General features: G+C 45.2%; 1 protein-coding gene across 1 annotated transcript in view; it reads left to right on the top strand.

The window, feature by feature from the left end:
• LOC107118487 (mucin-5AC-like) overlaps positions 1–26,866 on the top strand; it is a 120,210-nt gene that overhangs the window by 88,957 nt on the left and 4,387 nt on the right. The window contains exons 24-36 of the mRNA XM_015420840.1: positions 1,002–1,181; positions 2,972–3,211; positions 5,889–6,045; positions 7,663–7,791; positions 9,529–9,673; positions 10,475–10,521; positions 10,623–10,823; positions 15,263–15,380; positions 15,900–16,753; positions 20,532–20,785; positions 22,968–23,139; positions 23,306–23,556; positions 24,983–25,166. Of these exons, the coding sequence (XP_015276326.1) occupies positions 1,002–1,181; positions 2,972–3,211; positions 5,889–6,045; positions 7,663–7,791; positions 9,529–9,673; positions 10,475–10,521; positions 10,623–10,823; positions 15,263–15,380; positions 15,900–16,753; positions 20,532–20,785; positions 22,968–23,139; positions 23,306–23,556; positions 24,983–25,166 (2,932 nt within the window). The remainder of the gene's footprint in view (positions 1–1,001; positions 1,182–2,971; positions 3,212–5,888; positions 6,046–7,662; positions 7,792–9,528; positions 9,674–10,474; positions 10,522–10,622; positions 10,824–15,262; positions 15,381–15,899; positions 16,754–20,531; positions 20,786–22,967; positions 23,140–23,305; positions 23,557–24,982; positions 25,167–26,866) is intronic.

Below are 26,866 nucleotides of genomic sequence, written 5' to 3'. Positions count from 1 at the left end.
TGCAGAGGCCCCCCCTGGCCCCCCATCCAAAACAGTCCAGTGGCACCTTTAAGACCAAGTTTTATTCAGGTACAAGCTCTCCCTTCTCTGCGAGGGCAGATCTGCATGTCCCCCCCCCCAATAGCTAGCAATCCAAAACAGTCCAGTGGAGCCTGAGCAGTGGGTGTTGCCTTCTGACACACTTCTGGTGATGTCAGGGTGTGTGGCATATGCAAATAAGGTATGCCAATAGGTTATGCTAATGAGCTCCTGCACCTCTTTTTCTACGAAATGACCCCTGGTAGCATCCAAAAAACCATGACATTAGTTTCATAAGCCCAAGAGGGCTTTAGCTATATTCTTCTTAAACTCCATCCTCTCCCCACAAACTGTGCTGCAAGACAACTGTTTTTAAACTAATGGGAGATTTTGGCATGGAGGTCTGCTTGTCAGAAATTTTACATTTTGACAAAATTTGACTTGGCAGCAAAAGCCTAAGCAGTATTTTGAGTCCCAGCCACAAACAGCAAAGAAACAAGCACCTGTAGAAACAAGTACCTGTTGTTGTTGTTGTTCAGTCGCACAGTCGAGTCTGACTCTTCGCGACCCCATGGACAAGATCGCACCAGGCCCTCCTGTCTTCCGCCGTCCTCTGAAGTTTGCTCAGTTTCATGTTCGTTGCATCTATGACACTGTCTAACCATCTCATCCTTTGCCGTCCCCGTCTTCTTTGACCTTCAGTCTTTCCTAGCATCAGGGTCTTCTCCACTGAGTGCTCCCTTCTCATTGGGTGGCCAATGTATTTGAGCTTCAGTTTCATTATCTGGCCTGTAGAACTTCATAAATAGTACTTCATAAATAGAGCTGCAAGTTAGACTGCATTGTAAATATACAACATTGTTATTTCAAAAGTTTCCTTCAGCCTGGCAGGGTTTACCACAGTGGGGGGGAAAACACTATTGAAGACTCCCAGTATAGACAATGCCAATGAGACATCTGTGTTGACTCTTTTCATTTTGCAGAATTATGAGCTAATACTCACAGACGGCAAATTTGATGTGATACAAAGAGCCCCAGGCGGTGAAGTGCCATACAAAGTTCGATACATGGGCATCTACATGGTGGTTGACACGACAGCTGGTCTGGTCCTGATGTGGGACAAGCAAACCAGCATCTTCATCAAACTTAGTCCAGAATTTAAGGTGAGGTGTGAATGCTAAGACGTTGGCACGTATTCCTAGAATCAGCTGTGAAAAAGAATGTCAAAACTGTTTTGGAAATATGTTCATGGGTAAATGTTGTCAATCTGCACTCTTATAAGTTCCATGGTAGACATTTACCCTCCAAATCGACAAATAGATGAATTATACCCAGGCAGTACAAAGATGTGACAGTTAATTTGTCTTGCTCCCTCCTCTGGCCACTTGGTTTATGAATGATTCTTTGCTGTAATAGCCAAAGGAATGGACAGGCATCAGAAACAGTGTGATGGACACAAAAGATTAAAGGATTTTCCATCTGAGACACAGCTAACTCTGCTTCAGAACACTTAAGAGAGTCCTATTGAAAGGTTCAACTAAGTAGAACAGTAGCTTAGTTTCAGACACTGGGTGATTTCCCACAAGCGCTGCTCCGCGCTCACTCCTCTCTTTTGCCCCGATGGTACGTGTCAATTTCACACAAGCTGCTGCGGGCCGCATTTTGCCCCCGCAGCTTCGTGTGATTTTCCCCGCGTCTACTCAATCCTCAAAAAACAGGATTGAGTAGATGTGGGGAAAATCGCAGGAAGCTGCGGGGCAAATTGCTGTCGCCCAGCAGCTTGTGTGAAATTGACACGTACCATTGGGCCAAAGAGAAGAGTGAGCACGGAGCAGCGCTTGTGGGAAATCACCCACACAAATTCCTCGATTGGAGATTTCCTACATTTCTCGTGCTAGGCCATTTAATTTTTCTGCATTTTCCATTTCTTATGCATTTATAGTAAGCAGTGATTGATTTTATGGGAAAGAGCTATATATTTCTTAGAAATTGCTCACAGAATAAAATGTGTCGCAATATAGAAAAGACCCTTAGGGAACAGAGAGTTTCAAGAAAATATATGATCATCTTTGACAAAAGTGGCATCCTTCGCATTGCTACAGATATTGACTCATTTTTACATGTCCAAACAATAAAAATGTTTACTTATTTTACGAATCCACATTTAAGTAAATTACTGGTAGAGAGCCCTACATGTGCTTTATTATGTGACTTTCCATTAATTTCAAAGCAGATCTATACATATAAAGGAATATATGGCTGTGATCACACTGGCGGCTTGGTGTGATATGGTGCCGCCTCGAATTGAACCGGGTTAAAGTGTAGTGGGATACATCAGCCACACAGCACATCCTGCTGTGGGTTACCCACGGAGACATCCCATGGTAAAGCATCCACATTATTGTGGCACCTCAGCCACGGAGCAAACGGCAAAAAAAAATCCAAACACCATGTGTGTGCATAGTGCGCATGCGCACACATGCGCACATAGGCAAGTCTTTTTAAAAAACCACCTCCGTAGTGGCCGAATGGGTCTGCAGGTTCAGACTGCCAAATCCATTCTGTTCAGACATCCGGCCATGCGCATTGAATGCGTGGGGAAACAAAACACCACTACGGAGGTGGTGGCTTTTTAACCCGGCTCCAAGTCGTCCTCTGATGGGGTGGGTATGCCCAGGGAATGCCTGACAGATGTGGCTGTGTGATCCTGTTCATTTAATCTGTTTGTAAAATGTGCCTATATCGGGCCAAACTGCCAGTCTGAACACAACCTATGAGTTATCTGCTCCATTGTTAATTAAGTAAAAAGCCATTATGGGGGGGGGGGCAGAATTTACAAAGATTGGTAAGGATGCCTATACATAAGTAATCTTCAAACTTGAAATGAATGTTTTTGATTAATCATGGAAAACTAAAACATCTACTTATTATTTTGTTCTTGTCTCCGCAACAGGGTCAGGTATGTGGACTTTGTGGAAACTATGATGGAAATGACATTAATGATTTCACCACCAGAAGCCAGTCCGTTGTAGGAGATGTGCTTGAGTTTGGTAACAGCTGGAAGGCATCTCCCACTTGCCCAGATGCCAAAAAGAACAGGGATCCTTGTACTGCAAACCCATACAGGAATTCGTGGGCCCAGAAGCAATGCAGCATCATTACCAGCCAAGTGTTCGCTTCCTGCCACTCTCAGGTATGGACACCTTTTTTCCCTTCAGGTAAATGTATGGGCCACTTTAACAGCCCTGATTTTAGTCTCGGGACTGCATGTAAATGTGTAGGACATGAATGGAAGCATAAACCACAGCACCAACATAAAATGTCACCCTGAAATTGCAAGGGCATCGGTGTTCCCTCTAAGCTGAGTTAGTGTGAGCTAGCTCAGAGTTTTTTAGCCTCCGGCTCACACATTTTTGTCGTAGCTCGGGAAGGAGGGCTCCAGAGCAAACTAATTTATGCAGCAGCCAAGTCGCTCGCTCACAACTTTAATGCCAGTAGCTCACAAAGTAGAATTTTTGCTCACAAGACTCCACAGCTTAGAGGGAACATTGAAGGGCATTGCCATGATATCGCAAGCACATAGCTTAGCTTCAGTTCCAGGGTTTTGTAACTCTGACACAAAAGATCTTAAGTAGTCTTCTTTTAGCGGGTTTCTACGTTTGGGGGAACAGGCCATTCTTTGGCACATCTGACTAAGCAGTAAGTTACAAACCATTTCCTTGTAGCATAGAACTCTTTACATCAAAATTACCCACCAAGTAGCCAATTTCTGTATGGTGATACTCAGATCACGGAAACTCTAAGGTAGCTAGTTAGATGTAGTTGTTTGATATTAGATTACATTTTAATTTGCTTCTAATGTGTCACTGATGTATCTTAAAATCTTGGAATATTGTGAAGGTGTACTTCTTTTTGTCTGACTGGTCTAAGGACTGTAGAAATAAATTGATTGATTGAACTCTTTACGTTGCAGTACAGTTAGCAGGAGCCCTGAAGATATGTGAAATGGCCCCACCTTTAAGGCTGACTTTGATCTCAAAGGCAGCCCTGAAGACATGGACACCTATCCTGGTGATCCAGGTCCTTTCTTGGTCTTAAAAACATCAGCATTAAAAAAACTGAGGAGTATTAATTATTAATTCTCATATGCCATTCTTCAGCTGCAAAACATCATTAAGGCTCTAATCTATATATTAAAAAGCTGTCTGCATGAATGGTAAACTCATCCAGTATTTTCCCCAGTATATTTAACCAGAACATACTAAGGTCCCTGCCACACGGGAGGGGGGGATGCGTGGGCCAAGTGCGGCTTTTGAAAGCCGCACCAAAATAGGCACGCAGCAGCGGGATCACACAGATCCCGTGAGCCGCCGCACACTTTCTCCCCGGCACGATCAGATGCTGGGGAGACCGGGGAGAAAGCCACGAAACAGAGAGGGAGGCTGCCAAACTGCGCATGTGTGAGCATGCGCAGTTCGGCCAGGAGCTTCGGATGCACCGGCAGAAGGATGCGCCAGTGATCCCACGGCTGCGCTTGCCGTGGCCTTTCTGGTAAGTCCACCTCTAGGGGTGGTTCTTTTTTGCAGCGGGTTTTCGGCCTGAAGGGCCGGAACAGGGACGGGTGCGCGCCGCTTCCCAGATGTTGCGGTGCGATCGCACCCATTTGCTGCACCCCCGATCTGTCCCTCCAAACCCTTACGTGTGACCGGGTCCTAAGACTGCTTCAGGCTAAAGCAGTGTTATATATTTACTTACTTAACTTTTTACTGCCTTTCTTACAGAGATTCAAGGCAGTTTACCAAAAAAAAATAATAATACAAGAAATACAAGAAAAACAAACAATAAATAGAATCAAATCGATCAAGAAAAATGTTATAGACTTTAAAGCTAAAGCACTGTCAACGTTATAAAAATGCCTTCCTGAACAATTCCAATTTGCACATTCTGCAGAATTACAGTTATGTCTGAGCCTTCCTAACTTTGTCAGGCAGGTTATTCCACCAGGTGGGGCCACAACAAAGAAAGTTCAAGTTCGACCAGCTGTTAATATTACATATTTGCTTGATGGCATCTTTGAAAGACCTTGCTCAGATGAGCAAAGCTGTTGCAGTGTATTAATACTACCTTTAGCAATATTGGCAGTCAATGCGCCCTCTAAGCCGTGGAGTCGTGTGAGCAAAAATTCTGCGTTGTGAGCTACTGGCTTTCAAGTTGTGAGCAAGCGATTTGGCCGCTGCAGAAATTAGTTTGCTCTGGAGCCATCCTTCCTGAGCAAAGGCGAAGATATGTGAGCTGGAGGCTAAAAAAACCTGTGAGCTAGCTCACACTAACTCAGCTTAGAGGGAACACTGTTGGCAGTTACTTCTCCTTTTAAAGTCAGATGAATAAAAATTGCCTTGCTGACTTAAAAATGCTACCAGCTACCAATTGGTAAAAAAGAAAGTCACGAGTAAAGCCCACAACCGCTAGGCTCCCCAGCACAGTAAGACTCTGACATTAACACACCTGATGGATGATTTGTCATCCAATTTCATTTTTCCCCCCTCCATGAATGCACTGCCTCTTTGCCAAACTATTTTCCCTGGCAGTTACTAATGCTTGACGATGCATAACCTTCTCATATCCATTTGATGTTTCAAAAACAGTTCTATTTCTTATTATAACAAATTGCTTTTGCATGCAGTTCTGTTATCATGAAGGCTCATGCGACCTGAAAACAAAAAACATCAACTAAAGTAACAAATTATATTCTCGTGGCTGAACTGGGACTGAAAAGCTTTAAAATGTCCCTTTCCTTCTCTGGCCAAGGTGTGCGAAAGCTGAAAGCGCATACACAAATATTAAGTGAGATCTATTTGGTTTCCTAACAGGTTGAGCCAACAAAATACTACGACACATGTGTGTCTGATGCCTGTGCTTGTGACACTGGGGGAGATTGTGAATGTTTCTGCACGGCTGTAGCGGCCTATGCTCAGGCATGCAACGAGGCTGGTGTTTGCGTTGCTTGGAGAACACCGTCCATCTGCCGTGAGTACTGACCATAATTTATATGGAATTGTGTGGTTTTTGTGTGTTTTTTAAAAAGAAATTGTACATTTGACCAATGGGAATGAGAATGTAGAAGGAACTCCCTTGCATCTTAGGCGACACACCCCTAATATAGCCAATCCTCCAAGAGCTTACAGAGCTCTTCTTACAGGGGCTACTGTAAGCTCTTGGAGGACTGGCTACATTAGGGGTGTGTCGCCTAATATGCAAAGGAGTTCCTGCTACAAAAAGAGCCCTATGAATCCTACCTATGCAACTTGTTCCTTCTGGCAACTGCAAATGGAGAATAGTAAAGGTAAAGGTTCCCTTGCTCGAAAGCCAGTCGAATCCGACTCTAGGGTTGCGGTGCTCATCTCCGTTTCAAAGCCGAAGAGCCAGCGCTATCCAAAGACATTTCCGTGGTCATGTGGCCGGCATGCCTAAACACCAAGGAGAATGAAGGGATGCAAATAATGTATATATTTTGTATTCCACTTTTCACATCAGCTTGTATGTGTGTGTCCCTGCCTGGAAGTCACGGTGACCTCTGGTGACTCCTACTGGGGCATGGAGGACATTCAGAGAAGTAGCTTGATAGCCTGCCTCTGCCTCCAGGCCCTGGTATTCTCTGGAGGTCTCCCATCCAAGTACTTGCCAGGGTCGGCCCTGCTTAGCTTCCGAGATCTGACGAAATCGGGCTTGCCTGGGGTATCCAGGTCAGGGCTCTTCTCGTCAACTTTTGATTCACTGATTCCACCACAATGTGACTTTTCCATTTCAATTTAACGGGACAGATATTTCTTCTGAGTGCCCCCTACTATTGCAAGAATTGAATCTCAATGGCCAGTTCTTAAATCCTGAGAACCACGTGGTTGCCATTCCTCACTGCTCTGGTAACATTTGAGCCTTCAAGACTGTGTCAGAGAGACTGGTGACATATTTACTTCCCATGCCGTTTTGGTTCACCAAGAAGAACCCTCTCTTCGCCCACGCCAGACGGACATACACAGAACAAATGTTCCTTAATCTGAATCACAAATAAAGGCAATATTGTGGTGACATTGCTGTCTCCAGATTAAATCAGAGAACAGGCCTTACCCATAAAATAGGTGTTAGCTTTTAAAAGATTTCTTGTGTACTTTTTATTCTCATTCCTTTTTTGGGGGTCTATTTTCAACTGTTCTAGAATTGTACTTAAAATACTTCTAGCCCACATCTCCTTCAATTCAAGGCAGCTAAAAAAGTAAAGGTAAAGGTTCCCTTGCTCGAAAGCCAGTCGAATCCGACTCTAGGGTTGCGGTGCTCATCTCCGTTTCAAAGCCGAAGAGCCAGCAAAGGCAGCTAACAGAACAACAAAAATTGCTAACTCGTTTTGGCAGGATTAGAGTCAGGGCCCGTTGAGATGTAATCTCACCACCTTGTTCAATGTACAATTGTGTAGAAAATAATCTGTTTGGATAAGGATGTCAAAGGGGAACCAGGAACCCTACTAGCAGTTACCGCTTTGCAAGACAGTAATAATACGGGATGTACACACAGTGTAAGGAAATGTATTACGTGGCATCAAAAATGCATTTTGCTTGGAATTGACATTTTTCTCTTTCCCCATTCCTCTAGCTCTGTTCTGTGATTACTACAATCCACAAGGGGAGTGTGAGTGGCACTACAAACCTTGTGGCTCTCCTTGTATGAAGACCTGCAGAAATCCAAGTGGAAAATGCCTACATGAGTTACAGGGCTTGGAAGGTACAAGGATTATTGACTTTGCCCTTGGCATACAAAGGATACTTATGATTTCTGAATATTAATTGACTTTCTACACACTACGGTGTCTAAAAGTGGAATGATCAATACCCTGGAAATATGGAAACCAGGTGGTCTATTTGGGGTATCAGATAAGGGACGTAAAGTTGCCCGGTCCCTTTTCAGCACCATACACCTGGCTAAAATTATAGAGAGGCATCCGGGTATAGAAGGATCAGAGGTCATTTCGGGGGGGATCGCGGGGGATCGCAGTTCCCCCGGGTGAGGTGCAGGGAGGCAGGGCACACGACGAAGCCCCGCCCCTTCTTCCGGCCGCCCCCGTCTTCCAACCTCATTCTGTTGCAGAAGGAGGAAGAAGCAGGAGGGTAAGTTGGCGTCCTTCCCCTCTGCCTGGCCGAGGCCACTCCACGTGGCCTCCGCAAGGACTCCCAGCCCCATCCAGGAGCTTCCCCGAGATAGCTGTGTTAGTCTGTTGCTGCAAAATAGTCCAAGAGTTCAAATAGTACCTTTAAGACTAACAAATAGCACCTTTAAGATTAACCTTTAAGACTAAGACTAACTGAGTGGTGGGTGTGGTCTTATGACACACTTCCGGTGATGTCAGGGGGTGTGGCATATGCTAATGAGTTATGCTAATGAGTTCCCCTAGCTCTTTTTCTAGGAAACGACCCCTGAGAAGGATAATGATCGAAAGGGGAGCAAACAGTAAATCAGAGGAACAAATACATTCAAGACTTTAGAATATAAAATAATTTTATAGCAAATCAGTTGAATAATAAGCAGAATATTACCATTTTCCTAAAAATGTGATTAATTGAAATATCATATTACTAGCATTTGGGACTGGAGTATAACGACGGCGCAGGCTTATGGTAAAAATCTGTGGAGGCCAGCAAGACTGAATCAACATGACATCCAGGACTATTTATTTAGACACTGATGCCCCACTTTTCTCCCCAGTGGGGACCCAATACAGAGAGCACTACAGTCGGGGTCTCAGAGCCGATTGACCCTCCCGGGACCCAAGGATACCAGGCTTGCTATCACCACGGCCAGGGCCTTCTCAGTGGTGGCTCCATACTGGTGGAATGAGCTCCCGGATCAGGGTCCTGCCGGGATCTTTTGCAGTTCCGCAGGGCCTGCAAGATGGAGCTCTTCCACCAGGCTTTCAACTAAGGAGGCGCCCTACCACTACCACCAACGGCCGTGGTTGTGGGCCTGGGCCTGGCTCTGAGATCGAGCCATACCATCGGGCAGCTTGAGAAGATCACCACCCTGGAAACTGCCTGTGTGTTTACATACTGTAGAACACCATCTTAATTAACTGAAGAAACTATCACTATCACTAGAGCCAGTTTGGTGTAGTGGTTAAGTGCGCGGACTCTAATCTGGGAGAACCGGGTTTGATTCCCCACTCCTCCACTTGCACCTGGCTGGATGACCTTGGGCAAGCCGTAGTTCTGATAAGAGCTGTTCTTGAAAAAGAGCAGTTTCTGTCAAGAGCTCTCTCAGCCCCACTGACCTCACAGGGTGTCTGTTGTGGGGAGGGGAAGGGAAAGGAGTCTGTAAGGCGCTCTGAGACACCTTTGGGTAGTGAAGGGCGGGGTATAAATCCAATCTCTTCTTCTTCTCCTCCATTATGGGGTAATAGCAAATCAAAGTCCACATGTGTAAAAATAAATCAAGTATTATTACTTAGAACCAATTCTCTTATTGCAGGCTGCTATCCTCAGTGTCCAAACAAGACTCCTTATTTTGAAGAAGATGGCATGGAGTGTGTCGAGTCTTGTGGTTGTTTTGATGATAGAGGAAAATACTACAAGCCAGGAGCAAACATGCCTTCAGAGCAGAACTGTCAATCATGGTAATATTCCTCTTAATGTGAAAAATTATATGAGTCTTCATGTATCTCGTACAAGCAGCTGAGCCTGTATTATCTGTTCTTTGCTCAATATTTTATACAGTAGCTTCTGCTGCTGTTTTACATTCTACTTACATAAGAATAGGGGTCATTTCGTAGAAAAAGAGGTGCAGGAGCTCATTAGCATAACTCATTAGCATAACTTATTTGCATATGCCACACCCCCTGACATCACCGGAAGTGTGTGAGAAGGCAACACCCACCGTTCAGGCTCCACTGGACTGTTTTGGATTGCTAGCTATGGGGGGGGGGGACGTGCAGATCTGCCCTCGCAGAGGAGGGAGAGCTTGTACCTGAATAAAACCTGGTCTTACATGTGCCACTGGACTGTTTTGGGCCGGGGGGCCGGGGGGAGCTCTACAACTTACCTGGCTGCTTCTTGCTCTGACTGAGGGCTGCTGGGAGCAGGGGGTGGGGCTTGTTGCATGTGCCCGCCCCCCGGGCTCTTTACTGCCGGAGCTCCGCTTCTGTGCGCTCCTGCAGGAAATGACCCCTGCATAAGAACATAAGAGAAGTCAATGTTGGATCGGGCCAATGACCCATCTAGTCCAACAGTGGCCAGAAATACCAGGGGCCATCAGGAGGTCCAGCAGTGGGGCCAGGAAGCCCTCCCACTGTTGCCCCCTCCAAGCACCAAGAATACAGTGCATCACTTGCCCCAGCCTGAGAGTTCCGATCTATACCTTGTGGCGAATACTTATTTTAACTACCTTCAAAATGTGGTGTTCTTTCATTCCCTTCCAGCACCTGCGTAATGAATGACCAAAAGAAGTGTGTCTACAACGAAGATGGTAGGTTGACAAAGCGGCTTTTCAGTGTGAATTGTGATAATCTGGAACAGTCATTGACGTTTTCAGATGCTTAGTGATGCTATTATCTTTTCAAATGACAGAATGCTACTGCGTCTACGAAGGGCAGAAAAGCAAGCCCGGGGAGATCATCTACAATACGACGGACGGCATCGGAGGCTGCATCACTGCATTCTGCAGCCGCAATGGAACCGTTGAGAGGAACATCTTCCCATGTCCAACTTCCACAACAGCTTCCACGACATTTGTCTTTAGTACCACTTCACCAGCACCTACTACCCCAGGTACAAAACTGTGACAAATATGTTAAATTGATCTCTAAATCAAGAAGATGTTATTAACTGTAACAGACACAATGGAAATTCTAAAACAGTCATATTTTAGTTGTAGGTTTCTAGCCTTCATTTGGGATATGTGAGGTTTATAGTGCAAACTCAGGCTGTCTGTTACAAGAATAGCAAAACGTATATCCTTGCTACAAACTGATATCGATTTGATATCACAACTCATATTGTGTCCCTGCACTCTCAAAGAACCCTGGGAATTGTCATTTGATGAGTGCAGAGAAGTCCCTGCTTGAGATTTCAAGCCCCCCTCATGGAACAACTATTCTCAGAGTTCCCTTATACAAAGAGAGCATGGCTATTAAAGATCTATTCAATCAGTTGAAGTTTGTAATGATGTTCCCACTGTGAACTGCACTATTAAGCCGCAGAAACAAGGGTTGCGTTCACACGGGCAATTTGATTCATTCCCCTTGCTGTCCCCTTATGGATTTAAAGTGCACGATCAGACAGCAACATCTGTCTGTAGTGGCTGAGTTGTCTGAATTCCATTCCCCCCTCCCGTTGCCCCGTGTTTCTTTGATACCTGATAGAGTGCGTTCAGATGGGCAGCTAATCCCATTATGCCAGCTTGAATTTTATCCCAATCTTTTTAATCCATCGTAGCATGATCGGAAATCCCCCTGGTGAATCGCCTTACCGCGCACTGCCTCCATTGTGGATTGTCTAGATGGCGTCCACTGAAGGAGGCATGCACGGTGGGGTTTTTTTCTGCTTGAGATTTCAAGCCCCCCTCATGGAACAACTATTCTCAGAGTTCCCTTATACAAAGAGAGCATGGCTATTAAAGATCTATTCAATCAGTTGAAGTTTGTAATGATGTTCCCACTGTGAACTGCACTATTAAGCCGCAGAAACAAGGGTTGCGTTCACAAGGGCAATTTGATTCATTCCCCTTGCTGTCCCCTTATGGATTTAAAGTGCACGATCAGACAGCAACATCTGTCTGTAGTGGCTGAGTTGTCTGAATTCCATTCCCCCCTCCCGTTGCCCCGTGTTTCTTTGATACCTGATAGAGTGCGTTCAGATGGGCAGCTAATCCCATTATGCCAGCTTGAATTTTATCCCAATCTTTTTAATCCATCGTAGCATGATCGGAAATCCCCCTGGTGAATCGCCTTACCGCGCACTGCCTCCATTGTGGATTGTCTAGATGGCGTCCACTGAAGGAGGCATGCACGGTGGGGTTTTTTTTAAAAAAACTTTTGCGCATGTGCATAGGCGTCACAGGCAAAATGCTCCTGCTTTGTTTAGGAACTTTCCCACAACACCATGCTCTCTTGAGGCATGCCTCACGGGGCTTGTGATGACCCCTTTACTGGGGAGGTCTGGTTTCCCTTTAAAAGTGTACTTTATGTTTTTTTCTACTGGGTAATCCGGCTGCCACCAGGAAATTTAAGGCTTTCCAAACCTTTATAATATAATATTCATCACTGGGTAGGTATATCGAGGGTTTAAGCTTTCGAGGAACTATGTGGTCTGAGAAAGGATTCTTTCCAGAGCTGGTATATTTGAATGAAATAGGATTTATTTAAAGAAAGCATGAATACGAGGGTAGAACCATGTAACTAGTAAAGTAGGTATAACACACAGTCTGCTCCCTACTGACAGGGATTTTTCCTTAGGTAACTTTTTTCCTTCAGACCATATATGGTTACTGTTTTTTTATACTTCAACTTTTCATAACACACACAAGAAGGTCTCTCCTTCAGACCCCAGAACTAAACTCATCCCACACAGGGATGGGTCTCACTCCTCTCATACACAGAACTTCTGCTTCTCACCCAGAAATCAGAACTTAACTGATCTTCATCAACTGTCATATCTAACTGACCCTCTTGATAGACATTCAAATCCTCCACACAGCATCCATTCCAAAACCCCTCCCCCTCTCTGTCACTCACCAATCATATCACTTGCCTGATTCCAGCACTCTAGATTATCATCACAGCCATGCAAACCAAACTTTTAAAGCCACACACACACAGTTAAACATGAAATCACTACAGGGCTCCTGAAGCATTTCCTTTTAAGCTGAAGCAAAGAGAAACCTCCTTCGCTCTGCTCCTTCACTCTGCCTTGAAGGGTAAGCAGCACATCAGCTGCAGGCTGAGCCTCCATGTGAAACCACTGCTTGCAGCCAATCCAGGGGAGAGCTTATGACCACGTTCAAAATGGCAGCACTAAGTATCGGCATTGCCCCCTCTTCTTTTTGCAGTTTTACAGGGCTTCTCACCCCCCCCTCCTTAGCAACTGCGTTGCAGTTAGGGTCGCCAAGTCCTACTGTAGCTGCAGCAGGGGGGGGAGTCCTGGCCCTCTCTGGGAGTTTTCCATAGAGTTTTCCCTCGAATGATAAAGCGTCCTTTCACAATGTGCCCGACGCGATGATGTCACCTCCGGGTGATGTCATAACGCCAGGCACGTCTCCACGATCCCGGCATTTGGGGGTGGGGTCCCCCTTGGTGGCTGATCCAGGCCGGTGGGTAATGGGCCCATGGAGCGGGGATTCCCCCCCCCCAGGGAACCAGGCAACCCTAGCTGCAGTTCAGCTGTGAGCTGTGGCTCAGCTGTTGGGGGGGGGGGACAATTGCTGGGCTTCGGTTGCCCTGCCAAGATTTCCCTCCCATTGGCAGTTTTTGCAATGGAGGAGGAGGAGATAGAGATGGGCAGCAACCACAGTGAGCAGTGCAGGGCACACCGCCCGCGAATGCTGCCCTCTTGTGCCTCCATCCCACTCCTGGAATCAGTCCTTACTAGATTGATTCAAAAGGTTATTTTTTTCCTTTGTATATTGTTCTGCATACCTGGGGAGTTTCCTGAGCAGGTGAAGATTTATTTATTTATTAGATTTCTAGCCCGCCCTCCCACCGAAGCAGCTCAGGGCGGCTTACGTAGAATTTTAAAACCAGCATACAGTTTTTAAAAAACAGCAGAATACACACAAAATGCAACGTAAAATACAGTTCCATAAAATTCCAATCAATACAATTTAACTATTTAAATACGACGGCATCATAGAATAAAGTGCGGCACAAACAATGGAATCAATTAATCCTGGAACGCCCGGCGGAACAGCTCCGTTTTCACGGCTCTGCAGAATTGCCGGAGGTCCCGCAGAGCCCTGATCTCACTAGGGAGCTCGTCCCAGAGCGTTGGCACCACCAGGGAGAACGCCCTGGTCCTAGTTGCCACCAGCCTGGTGTCCCTAGGCCCGGGGGGGGGGCAGGTGGTTTTGTGTTCCAGATCGCAGTCCTCTCTTGGGAACATACGGGGAAAGGCGGTCCCTCGTATTTTCTGTGTGGCCTCACTCTGCTGCTTTCATTACCCAAACAGGGGGTCAGCTAGTTTGCTATTAAGTAGCAATGAGCCCGTGTGGTATTTTGATGCACTAATTTACGGTATTTCATCTAAACTAGTTCAATGACTTTAAAGAACTTTCTTCTTACAGAAGTCATATATTTTTCATGTTGCACTTAGCTGGAAACAAAATATTATACTAAATTGTTCTCTTTATTTCTCTCTCCCCCCCCCCCAAAGTGCCTACAACTACTTCTGTTTGTGTTCAGGAAGTATGCCATTGGTCACAATGGTATGATGTAACTAACCCAGATTCTGGAAGTGGCGATGGCGATTTCGACACTTTTGATAATTTGAAAGCAGAAGGTTATAAAGTCTGCAAAGCTCCAAAGGCTGTCGAGTGCAGAGCAGAGAAATTCCCTAATACTCCATTAAGTGAACTGGGCCAAAAAGTAGAATGCAGTAAGACAGTGGGACTAATCTGTTACAATACAGACCAACATCCAATGAGCTGCAACAATTATCAGATCAAAATCCTTTGTTGTAGTTTTGTACCATGTGGTTACACTACTGCATCCACACCTGAAACTACTACAGGCACCAGAACTCCTACAACAATAAAATCAACTACCACTCTATCTACTACGCTTATTTCCACAACGACAGTTCCGGAAACAACTAGCATCTCTGTGACAACACCAGAAACTACTACTACATCTACTGGGACCACTGCTAGATCTACCACAGAAATTTTATCTCCTACAACAGAAGTCACAACTCAAACTACTTGCAAACGTAAATGTAAATGGACTGAATGGTTTGATATACATTTTCCCAGTTTGGACAATAAAGGGGATTTTGAAACATATGACCTCATTAAGTCTGCAGGAAAAGACATCTGTAGACATCCTGAACGTATAACATGCAGAGCAGAGAAATTCCCAGAGAAATCAATCAATGAAATTGGCCAAATTGTCCAGTGCAATGTATCATTTGGATTTGTTTGCAGAAATGAAGACCAATTGGAAGGATTTAAAATGTGTCTTAACTATCAAATAAAGGTCTACTGCTGTGAAAGTGAGTGTGCGACCAGCCCACCAGAAACAACGGCAAGCACACTCACTACTCCAACTCCATCTACACCAACAGTTTCTCAGACTACAACACAAGCATCAACAAAAACTATTCCAGCAACAACAAGTACAGAAATGACAAGTCTTTTAACGACAGTTCCTTCAACAACTGAACACTGCAGTGAGGAAGTCTGTGAATGGTCACAATGGTATGATATCAGTTATCCAGGATCTGCACCTGATGATGGTGATTTTGATACATTTAAAAACATAAGGGCCAAAGGATATAAAGTCTGTAAGACACCAAAGGCTGTTGAATGCAGAGCAGAAAGATATCCTAATACACCCTTAAATGAATTAGAGCAAAAAGTTATATGCAGTAAAACAGAAGGACTCATATGTCATAATAATGAACAGTTTCCGGCGCCGATTTGCTACAACTATGAGATAAGAATTGAATGCTGCAAAAAAGTTATTATACCATGCCCAACAACCACACAACTTACAACTACAAAACCTGTGACTACACCTGCTACGACAACACCAACAACTACACTTCCAGAAACTACAACAGTCACAATCACAACACCAACGACAACTGCAGTTCCAAAAACTACCACTATAGTTACAACTAAAACAATTCCAGAAACTACTACAACAACCACAGCCACTACTACTCCAGTTCCAGAAACTACTTCAACAGCTCCAACTACAGTTCCAGAAACTACAACAACAGTCACAACCACAACAACACCAAATATTCCTGTTCCAGAAACGACCACTACAGTTCCAGAAACTACAACAACGATTACAACAACGACAGTTCTAGAAACTACCACAACAGTACCAGAAACAACCACAACAGTTACAACCACATTACCAACAAGTACTGTTCCAGAAACTACTACAACAGTTCCAACAACTACAGTTCCGGAAACTACCACAATTACAACCACAACAGAGCCAGAAACTACCACAACAGTCACAACCACAGCAACAACTACTCCCGTTCCAGAAACTACCACTACAGTTCCAGAAACTACCACAACAATTACAACCACAACACTGCCAGAAACTACCACAACAGTAACAACCACAACAGTACCAGAAACTACCACAACAGTAACAACCACACCACCACCAACTACTCCCGTTCCAGAAATTACCACTACAGTTCCAGAAACTACCACAACGATTACAACCACAACACTGCCAGAAACTACCACAACAGTAACAACCACAACAGTACCAGAAACTACCACAACAGTAACAACAACAACTACTCCTGTTCCAGAAATTACCACGACAGTTCCAGAAACTACCACAACAGTAACAACCACAACAGTGCCAGAAACTACCACAACAGTAACAACCACAACACCACCAACTACTCCAGTTCCAGGAACTACCACAACAGTTCCAAAAACTACCACAGCACCAACTACTACACTTCCAGAAACTACCACAACAGTCACAACCACAACAACACCTACTACTACAGTTCCAGAAACTAGCACAACAGTTACAACAAAAATACCAACAACTACCACTCCAGAGACTACCACAACAACGACTCTGGTCCCTGAAACAACCACAACACTGACAACCACAACATTGCCAGTAACAACCACAAGAGCAAAAACAATTATTACAGCAATTGGAAAAACTACATCCCCTCAAAAACCATCTACACAGCCACAACAAAAACACACAACCACAACTACCACCATACCAGTAACGACAACTACAGTTCCCCCGACTACTCCCACAGAGACTACTACTACTACCACAGTTACTGAACCAACTACTATAGTCACCACCACAACCACAACTACAACCGTACCAGTAACGACAACTACAGTTCCCCCGACTACTCCCACAGAGACTACTACTACTACCACAGTTACTGAACCAACTACTATAGTCACCACCACAACCACAACTACAACCGTACCAGTAACGACAACTACAGTTCCCCCGACTACTCCCACAGAGACTACTACTACTACCACAGTTACTGAACCAACTACTATAGTCACCACCACAACCACAACTACAACCGTACCAGTAACGACAACTACAGTTCCCCCGACTACTCCCACAGAGACTACTACTACTACCACAGTTACTGAACCAACTACTATAGTCACCACCACAACCACAACTACAACCGTACCAGTAACGACAACTACAGTTCCCCCGACTACTCCCACAGAGACTACTACTACTACCACAGTTACTGAACCAACTACTATAGTCACCACCACAACCACAACTACAACCGTACCAGTAACGACAACTACAGTTCCCCCGACTACTCCCACAGAGACTACTACTACTACCACAGTTACTGAACCAACTACTATAGTCACCACCACAACCACAACTACAACCGTACCAGTAACGACAACTACAGTTCCCCCGACTACTCCCACAGAGACTACTACTACTACCACAGTTACTGAACCAACTACTATAGTCACCACCACAACCACAACTACAACCGTACCAGTAACGACAACTACAGTTCCCCCGACTACTCCCACAGAGACTACTACTACTACCACAGTTACTGAACCAACTACTATAGTCACCACCACAACCACAACTACAACCGTACCAGTAACGACAACTACAGTTCCCCCGACTACTCCCACAGAGACTACTACTACTACCACAGTTACTGAACCAACTACTATAGTCACCACCACAACCACAACTACAACCGTACCAGTAACGACAACTACAGTTCCCCCGACTACTCCCACAGAGACTACTACTACTACCACAGTTACTGAACCAACTACTATAGTCACCACCACAACCACAACTACAACCGTACCAGTAACGACAACTACAGTTCCCCCGACTACTCCCACAGAGACTACTACTACTACCACAGTTACTGAACCAACTACTATAGTCACCACCACAACCACAACTACAACCGTACCAGTAACGACAACTACAGTTCCCCCGACTACTCCCACAGAGACTACTACTACTACCACAGTTACTGAACCAACTACTATAGTCACCACCACAACCACAACTACAACCGTACCAGTAACGACAACTACAGTTCCCCCGACTACTCCCACAGAGACTACTACTACTACCACAGTTACTGAACCAACTACTATAGTCACCACCACAACCACAACTACAACCGTACCAGTAACGACAACTACAGTTCCCCCGACTACTCCCACAGAGACTACTACTACTACCACAGTTACTGAACCAACTACTATAGTCACCACCACAACCACAACTACAACCGTACCAGTAACGACAACTACAGTTCCCCCGACTACTCCCACAGAGACTACTACTACTACCACAGTTACTGAACCAACTACTATAGTCACCACCACAACCACAACTACAACCGTACCAGTAACGACAACTACAGTTCCCCCGACTACTCCCACAGAGACTACTACTACTACCACAGTTACTGAACCAACTACTATAGTCACCACCACAACCACAACTACAACCGTACCAGTAACGACAACTACAGTTCCCCCGACTACTCCCACAGAGACTACTACTACTACCACAGTTACTGAACCAACTACTATAGTCACCACCACAACCACAACTACAACCGTACCAGTAACGACAACTACAGTTCCCCCGACTACTCCCACAGAGACTACTACTACTACCACAGTTACTGAACCAACTACCACAGTTACTGAACCAACTACTATAGTCACCACCACAACCACAACTACAACCGTACCAGTAACGACAACTACAGTTCCCCCGACTACTCCCACAGAGACTACTACTACTACCACTAGTCCTACGACCAAAGAAACCACACCAGTCACAACCACCAGAGGTACAACTATCACAGTTCCCAAAGAAATCACCACAACACCACCCACTACTACCCCCGTGCCTCCAACCACCACCACAACACAACTGACAACCACGTCTCCTGGAACAACTTGCGGACCCGCCATATGCACATGGTCGAAATGGTTTGATGTTAACTTCCCCACTTCTGGACCTAAGGGAGGAGACATGGAAACATATAATAATATCCGGGCTGCAGGAGGCAAGATCTGTGCGAAGCCAGCAAATATCCAGTGTAGGGCTGAAAATCACCCTGGCTTAAGCATTGAGCAGGTTGGCCAGAATGTAGATTGTGATGTCAATAAGGGACTGGTGTGCATGAATGGGAATCAAATGGGGAAGAACAAGCAGTGTCTCAATTATGAGGTACGGGTATTATGCTGTGAGGAAAACCTTAACTGCAGAACTACAACCGTACAAGCCACCACCACGACTGAACCAACTACCACAGTTACTGAACCAACCACAACAATTACCACCACACCTACAACGATACCTGTAACGACAACTACAGTACCCCAAACCACACCTACAACACCACCAGTGAGCCCATGTTTCTGCAAAATTGGAGAGAGTGTTTATCAGTCCGGTATGTATTTTATTTTACAGTGCTTTACTACTTATACCCGGAATTGTTTTACTCAGTTTTACAGGAAAAGAAAATAATTTCTGTTTTTGTAGTATGCCTGGGTAAGCCTCCATGAAATGTTGGAATTCCAGTAAATGCTTTCCCTGGTAAAAAGCAGGTTCAGGAAGGGGTTATTTTGGATCGGGCGAGAGGTAGAAGGAAATGGAGGTTCTCCTCTGTGGTATTTTCCCGATCCCCAAAGAATCCTCCAGAGTTGCTACCAAGGCTCCTGAATCGCCTGGATGCCTGGATGTTGTTTGCATGTTTATCTCAGCAACTCTGGATAGTAGTTTGTGATTGGAAAATATTGTGGTCTGAAAAAATACTGCCTATCGCTGTCACGATGTGAAATGTGAAAAGTCCGTTTGGATCACCCCCCTCACCCCCAAAGACAGGAAGGCTCCAGGATGTGAAGCTGTGTGCAGTGCCTTTGCAGAAGAGCATGGGAATAGGCAGTCCTTGAAGTACCCTGGAACCCAAACTGGGCGACGTTTTGTAGGTTAAAATTAACACCTTGAATTGGAACTCAAAATGAACAGAAAGCTAGTGCAGATCTTTAAGATCAAGAGTCTTATGCCAGCTGTATTCCACTCCAGCTAGCAATTATGATGCCACATTCTGAACAGAGCATGGGCCACTATGGTTAGTAGGTCCCATTGCTCAAGCAAGAGTTGCAGTTGGAAAACTAGCTGAATCAGGTTAAAGGATCTGCAATATTACAAATGAAATCTGTGCCTCCAACTGTAGAATCTAACAGAGTTGTGTTTTTTTTCCTTGTAGGTGAAACGATTTATAATAAAACAGATCACGATGGTTGCCTTTTCTATGCCATCTGTACTGAAACATGTTCTGTTGAAAGATTCAAGGGGCTTTGCAAATCAACAACACCCGAACCAACAACACCCGAACCAACAACACCCGAACCGACCACAACAGTCGAAACCACACCGGCCACCACCAGCACAGCCCCAGTCACCACCAGCACACCAGCACCCCGTGTACCCGGTTGTCCTGACGCTGTGCCACCCAGGAAGGTACTACTTGAAAATATTTTAAACAACTGTTTTATGCGGGGGGTATATTGACACAGTAGAAAAGTTCCACTGAGGTTTCTTCATTGATTCCAGCGACAGGTAGACTGTAAACGCCCCTCCCCCAGCCATCTGACAGTTCTTCTTAATCATTCTTCATTATGAAAATGGCTCTTCCTCAGGTGACTATTCCATTTCTTAGCTATAGATGTTTGCACCTCTAGAGTCCCTTTTTGGTAAACGACTTATTCCATTACTGTTCTCCCCTCCCCTCCCCCAAATAAATGCCATTATTGTTTAGGGGAAAGCCTTATGCCTTATGTGTGTTCCTGAAATGTTAGAGGCCCGAAGAATAAAGAGGAGGCTACAGGCTGGGAGAACAGAAGGATCACAAGCTGAGGCTTCATAAGGTGCTGGAGGTGCTTGGATCTCACAGCCACTGATAATTAGCAACATAGCTAGGGAGTTAGGACTCTTTGTAGCAGGAACTCCTTTGCATATTAGGCGACACGCCCCTAATGTAGCCAATCCTCCAAGAGCTTACAGAGCTCTTCTTACAGGGGCTCTTCTTACAGGGGAGGATTGGCTACATTAGGGGTGTGTCGCCTAATATGCAAAGGAGTTCCTGCTACAAAAAGAGCCCAATAATCACACAAGCTAACCATCATTCACAACACAAAAAACTTATCAGCCGTTCAGTGCTAGAGCTGAAAATTATTCCAACCACTGTGGACAAACTTTGCTATTGCAAACTTTTAATGCTGCTTACCAAGAGTCATTTCGTAGAAAAAGAGCTAGGGGAACTCATTAGCATAACTCATTAGCATATGCCACACCCCCTGACATCAGGGGCCCGGCGGTGGACCTGCAAGGCTGGCGGGAGTGCGAGGAAGCCCCGCCAAGGCCCTCCCTGGCCCCAGGCAGGCAGGGGTGGGGAGAGGCGGGGAGGAAGCAACTTACTCTCCCTCTTCTCCTGCCTCCTCCTGGCTGAATGAGGGCTGGAAGCGGGGCGGCCGGAAGCAGGGGGCGGGGCTTCATCATGTGCCCCTCCCCCTGCACCTCACCCGGTGGAACTGCGTTCCCCTGCGTTCCCCCCCGAAATGACCCCTGCTGCTTACTCCCAAGATATTCTCTGGTTATTTGACTTTACTATTAAGCACATTTGTTTAGGCAATATGTGACAATATGTGATAGCTAACACTTCATAGTTTTCATTATCTGATGTTACTTAGTGACACTGGTGTGGGAATGTGCCGTGTAGTGCTTAGAATGCCAGACATGGGCTAGGGGGAGGCTCGGGTTCAAGTCAGTGAGGTGTGAGGCTGAGCCTAAACCAGTCATCCCCATATACCATAAGGGCTGTTGTGAGGATATAATGGTGGAAGCAAGAAGCATGTATGCTGCTCTGACATTCTTTCCGGAATGGCAAGGTTAAAATATGATAGCAAGGGTGCTATTTTAAAAGAACTTTGGATAACCACTCAGAAGTCCTACAAATTGGTGCTTCAGCACAGAGCAAAATATAAGTAAAAAAAATTTAAACCACAAAATATTAAAAATGGATTAAAAGAACAATAGTTGTTAATCTCTAGGAATTTTTAAATTCTTTTTTGTCAGCACTGCAAGGCAGAGTAAATGTCAAAGGCATTAGGAAAGCATTTCTAAAATCACCCACAAGCAGCAACTTGTCTTTACTACGTCTCCCAGAGGGCAGTACACAGGTAATCCAGCACCATCACCATGCATGTGTCCATAGAATGAGCAAAAGAAAGTTTCCCCCATTGCTAGATTTACACACTGAAATGATAAAATTTCACATTTAAAAATTAAATTTCATATTCAACATTTTGCATTTAAAATTAGACATCACAGAACTTATAAGACTTACACATATTTGTTTAATTCAAGGTAGCACTAATCATCTAAAGGAGATAGCAGGGGAAGCAGGGTCCTGGATTATTATACATTTGCCGAAACAGGGGGGAAATAAGCACTCTCAGAAAACCTGGGGAAACAGTGACCAGAAAGTGAACTGAGCATGAAGGGAAGGAAATCAACGCAGGATGACAAAGAAAACCTGACCGGCATCACGATGAAAGCTGGGGGAAATGCCCGTGCATAACAGGCTCTAATTTAAATTAAAAATTTGAAAGCTGCATCCGTGTCAATTTCATTGTCTTTGCAGGAGGGTGAAACATGGATATCCAATTGTACCAAGTCAACTTGTGAAGGGAATAACAAAATTGTTGTAAACCAAGTGAAGTGCCCCCCAGTGGAGAAAATAGTCTGTGAAAATGGGTATCCACCCGTGAAAGTCTTCAGCGACGATGGCTGCTGTTACCACTATGAATGTGAATGTAAGTGGAAATGAAGCTGATTGCACTCAAGAAAATATCATATACAGATCAATTTTAGTAATTTTAGAATGACTACAGAGGTATTATTATTATTACTTGAGTCACAACTGAATGTTTCTCAGCGTCTTGTTAAAGTCTTAATCATTTCCCCCCCTTTCATTATAAGGTGTTTGCAGCGGCTGGGGCGACCCTCACTATATCACATTTGATGGAACTTATTACACCTTCCTGGACAACTGCACGTACGTGCTGGTGCAGCAGATTACACCAAAATACGGCGATTTCAAGGTTCTCATTGACAATTACTTCTGCGATGCAGAAGATGGACTTTCCTGCCCTCAGTCTATTATTATTTTCTACAAATCTGCAAAAATAGTGCTAACCCGCGAACTCTTTAATGGAGCAGAGGCCAACAAGGTAAAAATATTACATAAAATGTTTGACTTGGCTCCCTTAGTGTACTGACCTCGAGGAAATATAATACTGGCAGAACTTAAAAAAACCCCTGAAGAAACAAGTTCACTTTACAAAGCAAAGAGAAACAGAAGTCAGACTTCAGTCCTGAAAGAGAAAACTTATTATGTCCATGAGCTTTCATTCATTGTACGATGTCTGAGACATCAATAGAGGAGCATCAATAGAAGTGTGAATTCATCGTTTGCTGATGATCTGAGATAGCCCATGCAGTAAAGGTAAAGGTTTCCCGTGCTCGAAAGCCAGTCGAATCCGACTCTAGGGTTGCGGTGCTCATCTCCGTTTCAAAGCCGAAGAGCCAGCGCTGTCCGAAGACGTTTCCGTGGTCATGTGGCCGGCATGACTAAATGCCAAGGTGCACGGAACGCTGTTCCCTTCCCACCGAAGTGGTACCTATTTATCTACTTGCAATTTCTTGCTTTCGAACTGCTAGGTTGGCAGGAGCTGGAACTGGAGACAGGAGCTCACCCTGTCTTGCGGCACCCGGGTCTTGAACCGCTGAACTACTGACCTTCCACAGCCTGCAGTTCAGCGTCTTAACCACTTGAGCCACCGCAGTAGCAGAAGCCAAATTTTACTTTACCGTTCCATTTGCTCAAGAGCTGCTGTAAGATAAAGCACCGAATTTCGTTTCCAGTCAGTGTTGCTGTGTATAAAAACAAAAACAAAAGGCTATTTGAAGAAGTCATTACCTCCCAATTTGGAGGTGCAGTATGATTTGATTGAAGAAATTCATTATGGGAGGCAACAGTTGCTGAAATATATCTCCCACTATGCCTTGTGCAAGCAGAAACACAAGATGGGATCCAGTAAAGTGGATTTAGTGCAAGAGCTACTTGCTATGACTTTCTTGTGGTTCCGCTTGTGTAAGAGCTCTTGTTCTTAGGGAAATGATCCATGGAATGCAACCCGTGATGACCACAAAATAGGAAATGTATATTTCTGAAGTCAATACATTAATGTATCTTTTTAAAAATTTAATAATATAGCTACATGAAGTAAAATGTATCATCACTCTTGTTACTAATCCTACATTCTTGTGCACTGGCTGCCCAGATTAATTATGGCCAGCTATATGAAGATAACCATTATGCACTGGCCACTCAACTTGGTCTCCTTGAGGTACATAAAGAGGCAAATAAACAGGAGATTGGGGAATACTGTGAGGAACCCAAGTGTCAGATATGAAGATTACATATTTGTATGTAAATATGCAAAAGGGATGTTAGCTAGCCTTCTACCAAGCACCCTCGTTCTCCTGAAAGCCATAGCAGAAGATTAAGAGACCCTTCGCTGAGGCATTCCACAGACAGTCCACCTACATCAAATGAAAGAGAATTCCTGATTGTAAAGTTAAATTCATTTGCAGATCTACTTCAACAACCAGATTGTCAACCCCGGTTTCCAGAAAGATGGCATGTCTGTCTCCACGCTGGGTGTCAATATGATGGTCGAGATACCAGAGATTGGGGCTACCGTCACCTTCAGTGGTTTAATCTTCTCCATAAAGCTTCCCTATAGCAAATTCGGCAACAATACCGAAGGACAGTGTGGTAAGGATAATGCTTCCCATCAAAACGCATCTTGCTCCACAGACCCTTTTTGTTCATGCTTTAGCGCCAAAAGTGTTATTATCCCTACATCACTAGCAGCATGAAGGGAAAACCATCCAACAATCCATGGCTGGTGATTCACAGAGTGAAGGCATGGCATGTCCGCCTCCTCCTTGAGGATGAGGCCACCACAGGGGGTACCAAGTTCATCCCCCACTCCTGCAGAGAAGTCAGACTGGGAGGGGAGGGGTCTGCTGCCTCCTGTTGGGACTCTCTCTTCAATCTCCTGCCCTTCTCTCTGAGTTAGCTCCATGGAGAGAAGAGTAGCTGTGATTGTATTCTCCTTCTCTTTGGGCTAGTAAAAGGTAAAGGTGTCCCTTGCTCAAAAGCCAGTCGAATCCGACTCTAGGGTTGCGGTGCTCATCTCCGTTTCCAAGCCGAAGAGCCAGTGCTGTCCGAAGACGTTTCCGTGGTCATGTGGCCGGCATGACTAAACACCAAGGCACACGGAACGCTGTTCCCTTCCCACCGAAGTTGTACCTATTTATCTACTTGCAATTTCTTGCTTTCGAACTGCTAGGTTGGCAGGAGCTGGAACTAGAGACGGGAGCTCACTCCATCATGTGGCACCCGGGTCTCGAACTGCTGAACTAGGGACCTTCCACAGCCTGCAGTTCAGTGTCTTAACCACTTGAGCCACCGCAGCTCCATCTTTGGGCTGGAGGAGCTTAAATAGTTCCTCACAGTACTTGCAAGTCCCCCCCCCCGGTTCATATCCCGCCCATCCCGTAAATGGGGTCAGGGCAGGTTACAACAGTTTAATAAATACAATAAATTTTAAAGCATATTAAAACATAAAATCAGTAGTCATGCTTGCCATAGGGAGAATCCGGCCCATTGATGTAATGGAGTATGGCTGGTTATCAGTAGGTGGGTGATCGCAACCTGGGGGGGGGCATATGTGGACGCCCGCTGCCTCAGCCAGACGCATGGTGGAACAGCTTCGTCTCGCAGGCCCTGCGGGATTGCATAAGATCCCGCAGGACCCTGATCTCACTAGGGAGCATGTTCCAACAGGTCAAAGCTAGGTAGACGTCCCTTGGGCCAGGGATCACCAGGAGATGTTGACTCTCAGAGCGTAACGCTCTCCGAGGCGTATATGGGAACATAAGAACATAAGAGATGCCAATGTTGGATCAGGCCAAAGGCCCATCCAGCACAACACTCTGTATCACACAGTGGCCAGAAATACCAGTGCCACCAGTGGGGCCAGGACATTAGAAGCCCTCCCACTCTTGACCCCCCCCAAGCACCAAGAAGACAGAGCATCACTTGCCCCAGAGCCCCTATCTATACCTTGTGGCTAATAGCCACTGATGGACCTCTGCTCCATATGCTTATCTAATTCCCTCTTGAAGCCGTCCATGCTTGTAGCCGCCACCACCTCCTGTGGCAGTGAATTCCAAGTGTTAATCACTCTTTGGGTGAAGAAGGACTTCCTTTTATCCGTTCTAACCCGACCGCTCAGCAATTTCATGGCGTGTCCACGAGTTCTTGTATTGTGAGAAAGGTAGAAAAGTACCTCTTTCTCTACCTGCTCTTTCCCATGCATAATCTTATAAACCTCAATCATGTCACCCCTCAGTCGTCGTTTCTCCAAGCTAAAGAGCCCCAAGCGCCTTAACCTTTCCTCATAGGGA

The sequence above is a fragment of the Gekko japonicus genome, unplaced genomic scaffold, assembly GCF_001447785.1.
Source record: "Gekko japonicus isolate JY-2015 unplaced genomic scaffold, Gekko_japonicus_V1.1 scaffold2153, whole genome shotgun sequence".
NCBI lineage: Eukaryota > Metazoa > Chordata > Lepidosauria > Squamata > Gekkonidae > Gekko > Gekko japonicus.
This window is presented reverse-complemented; position numbering and strand designations above follow the sequence as displayed.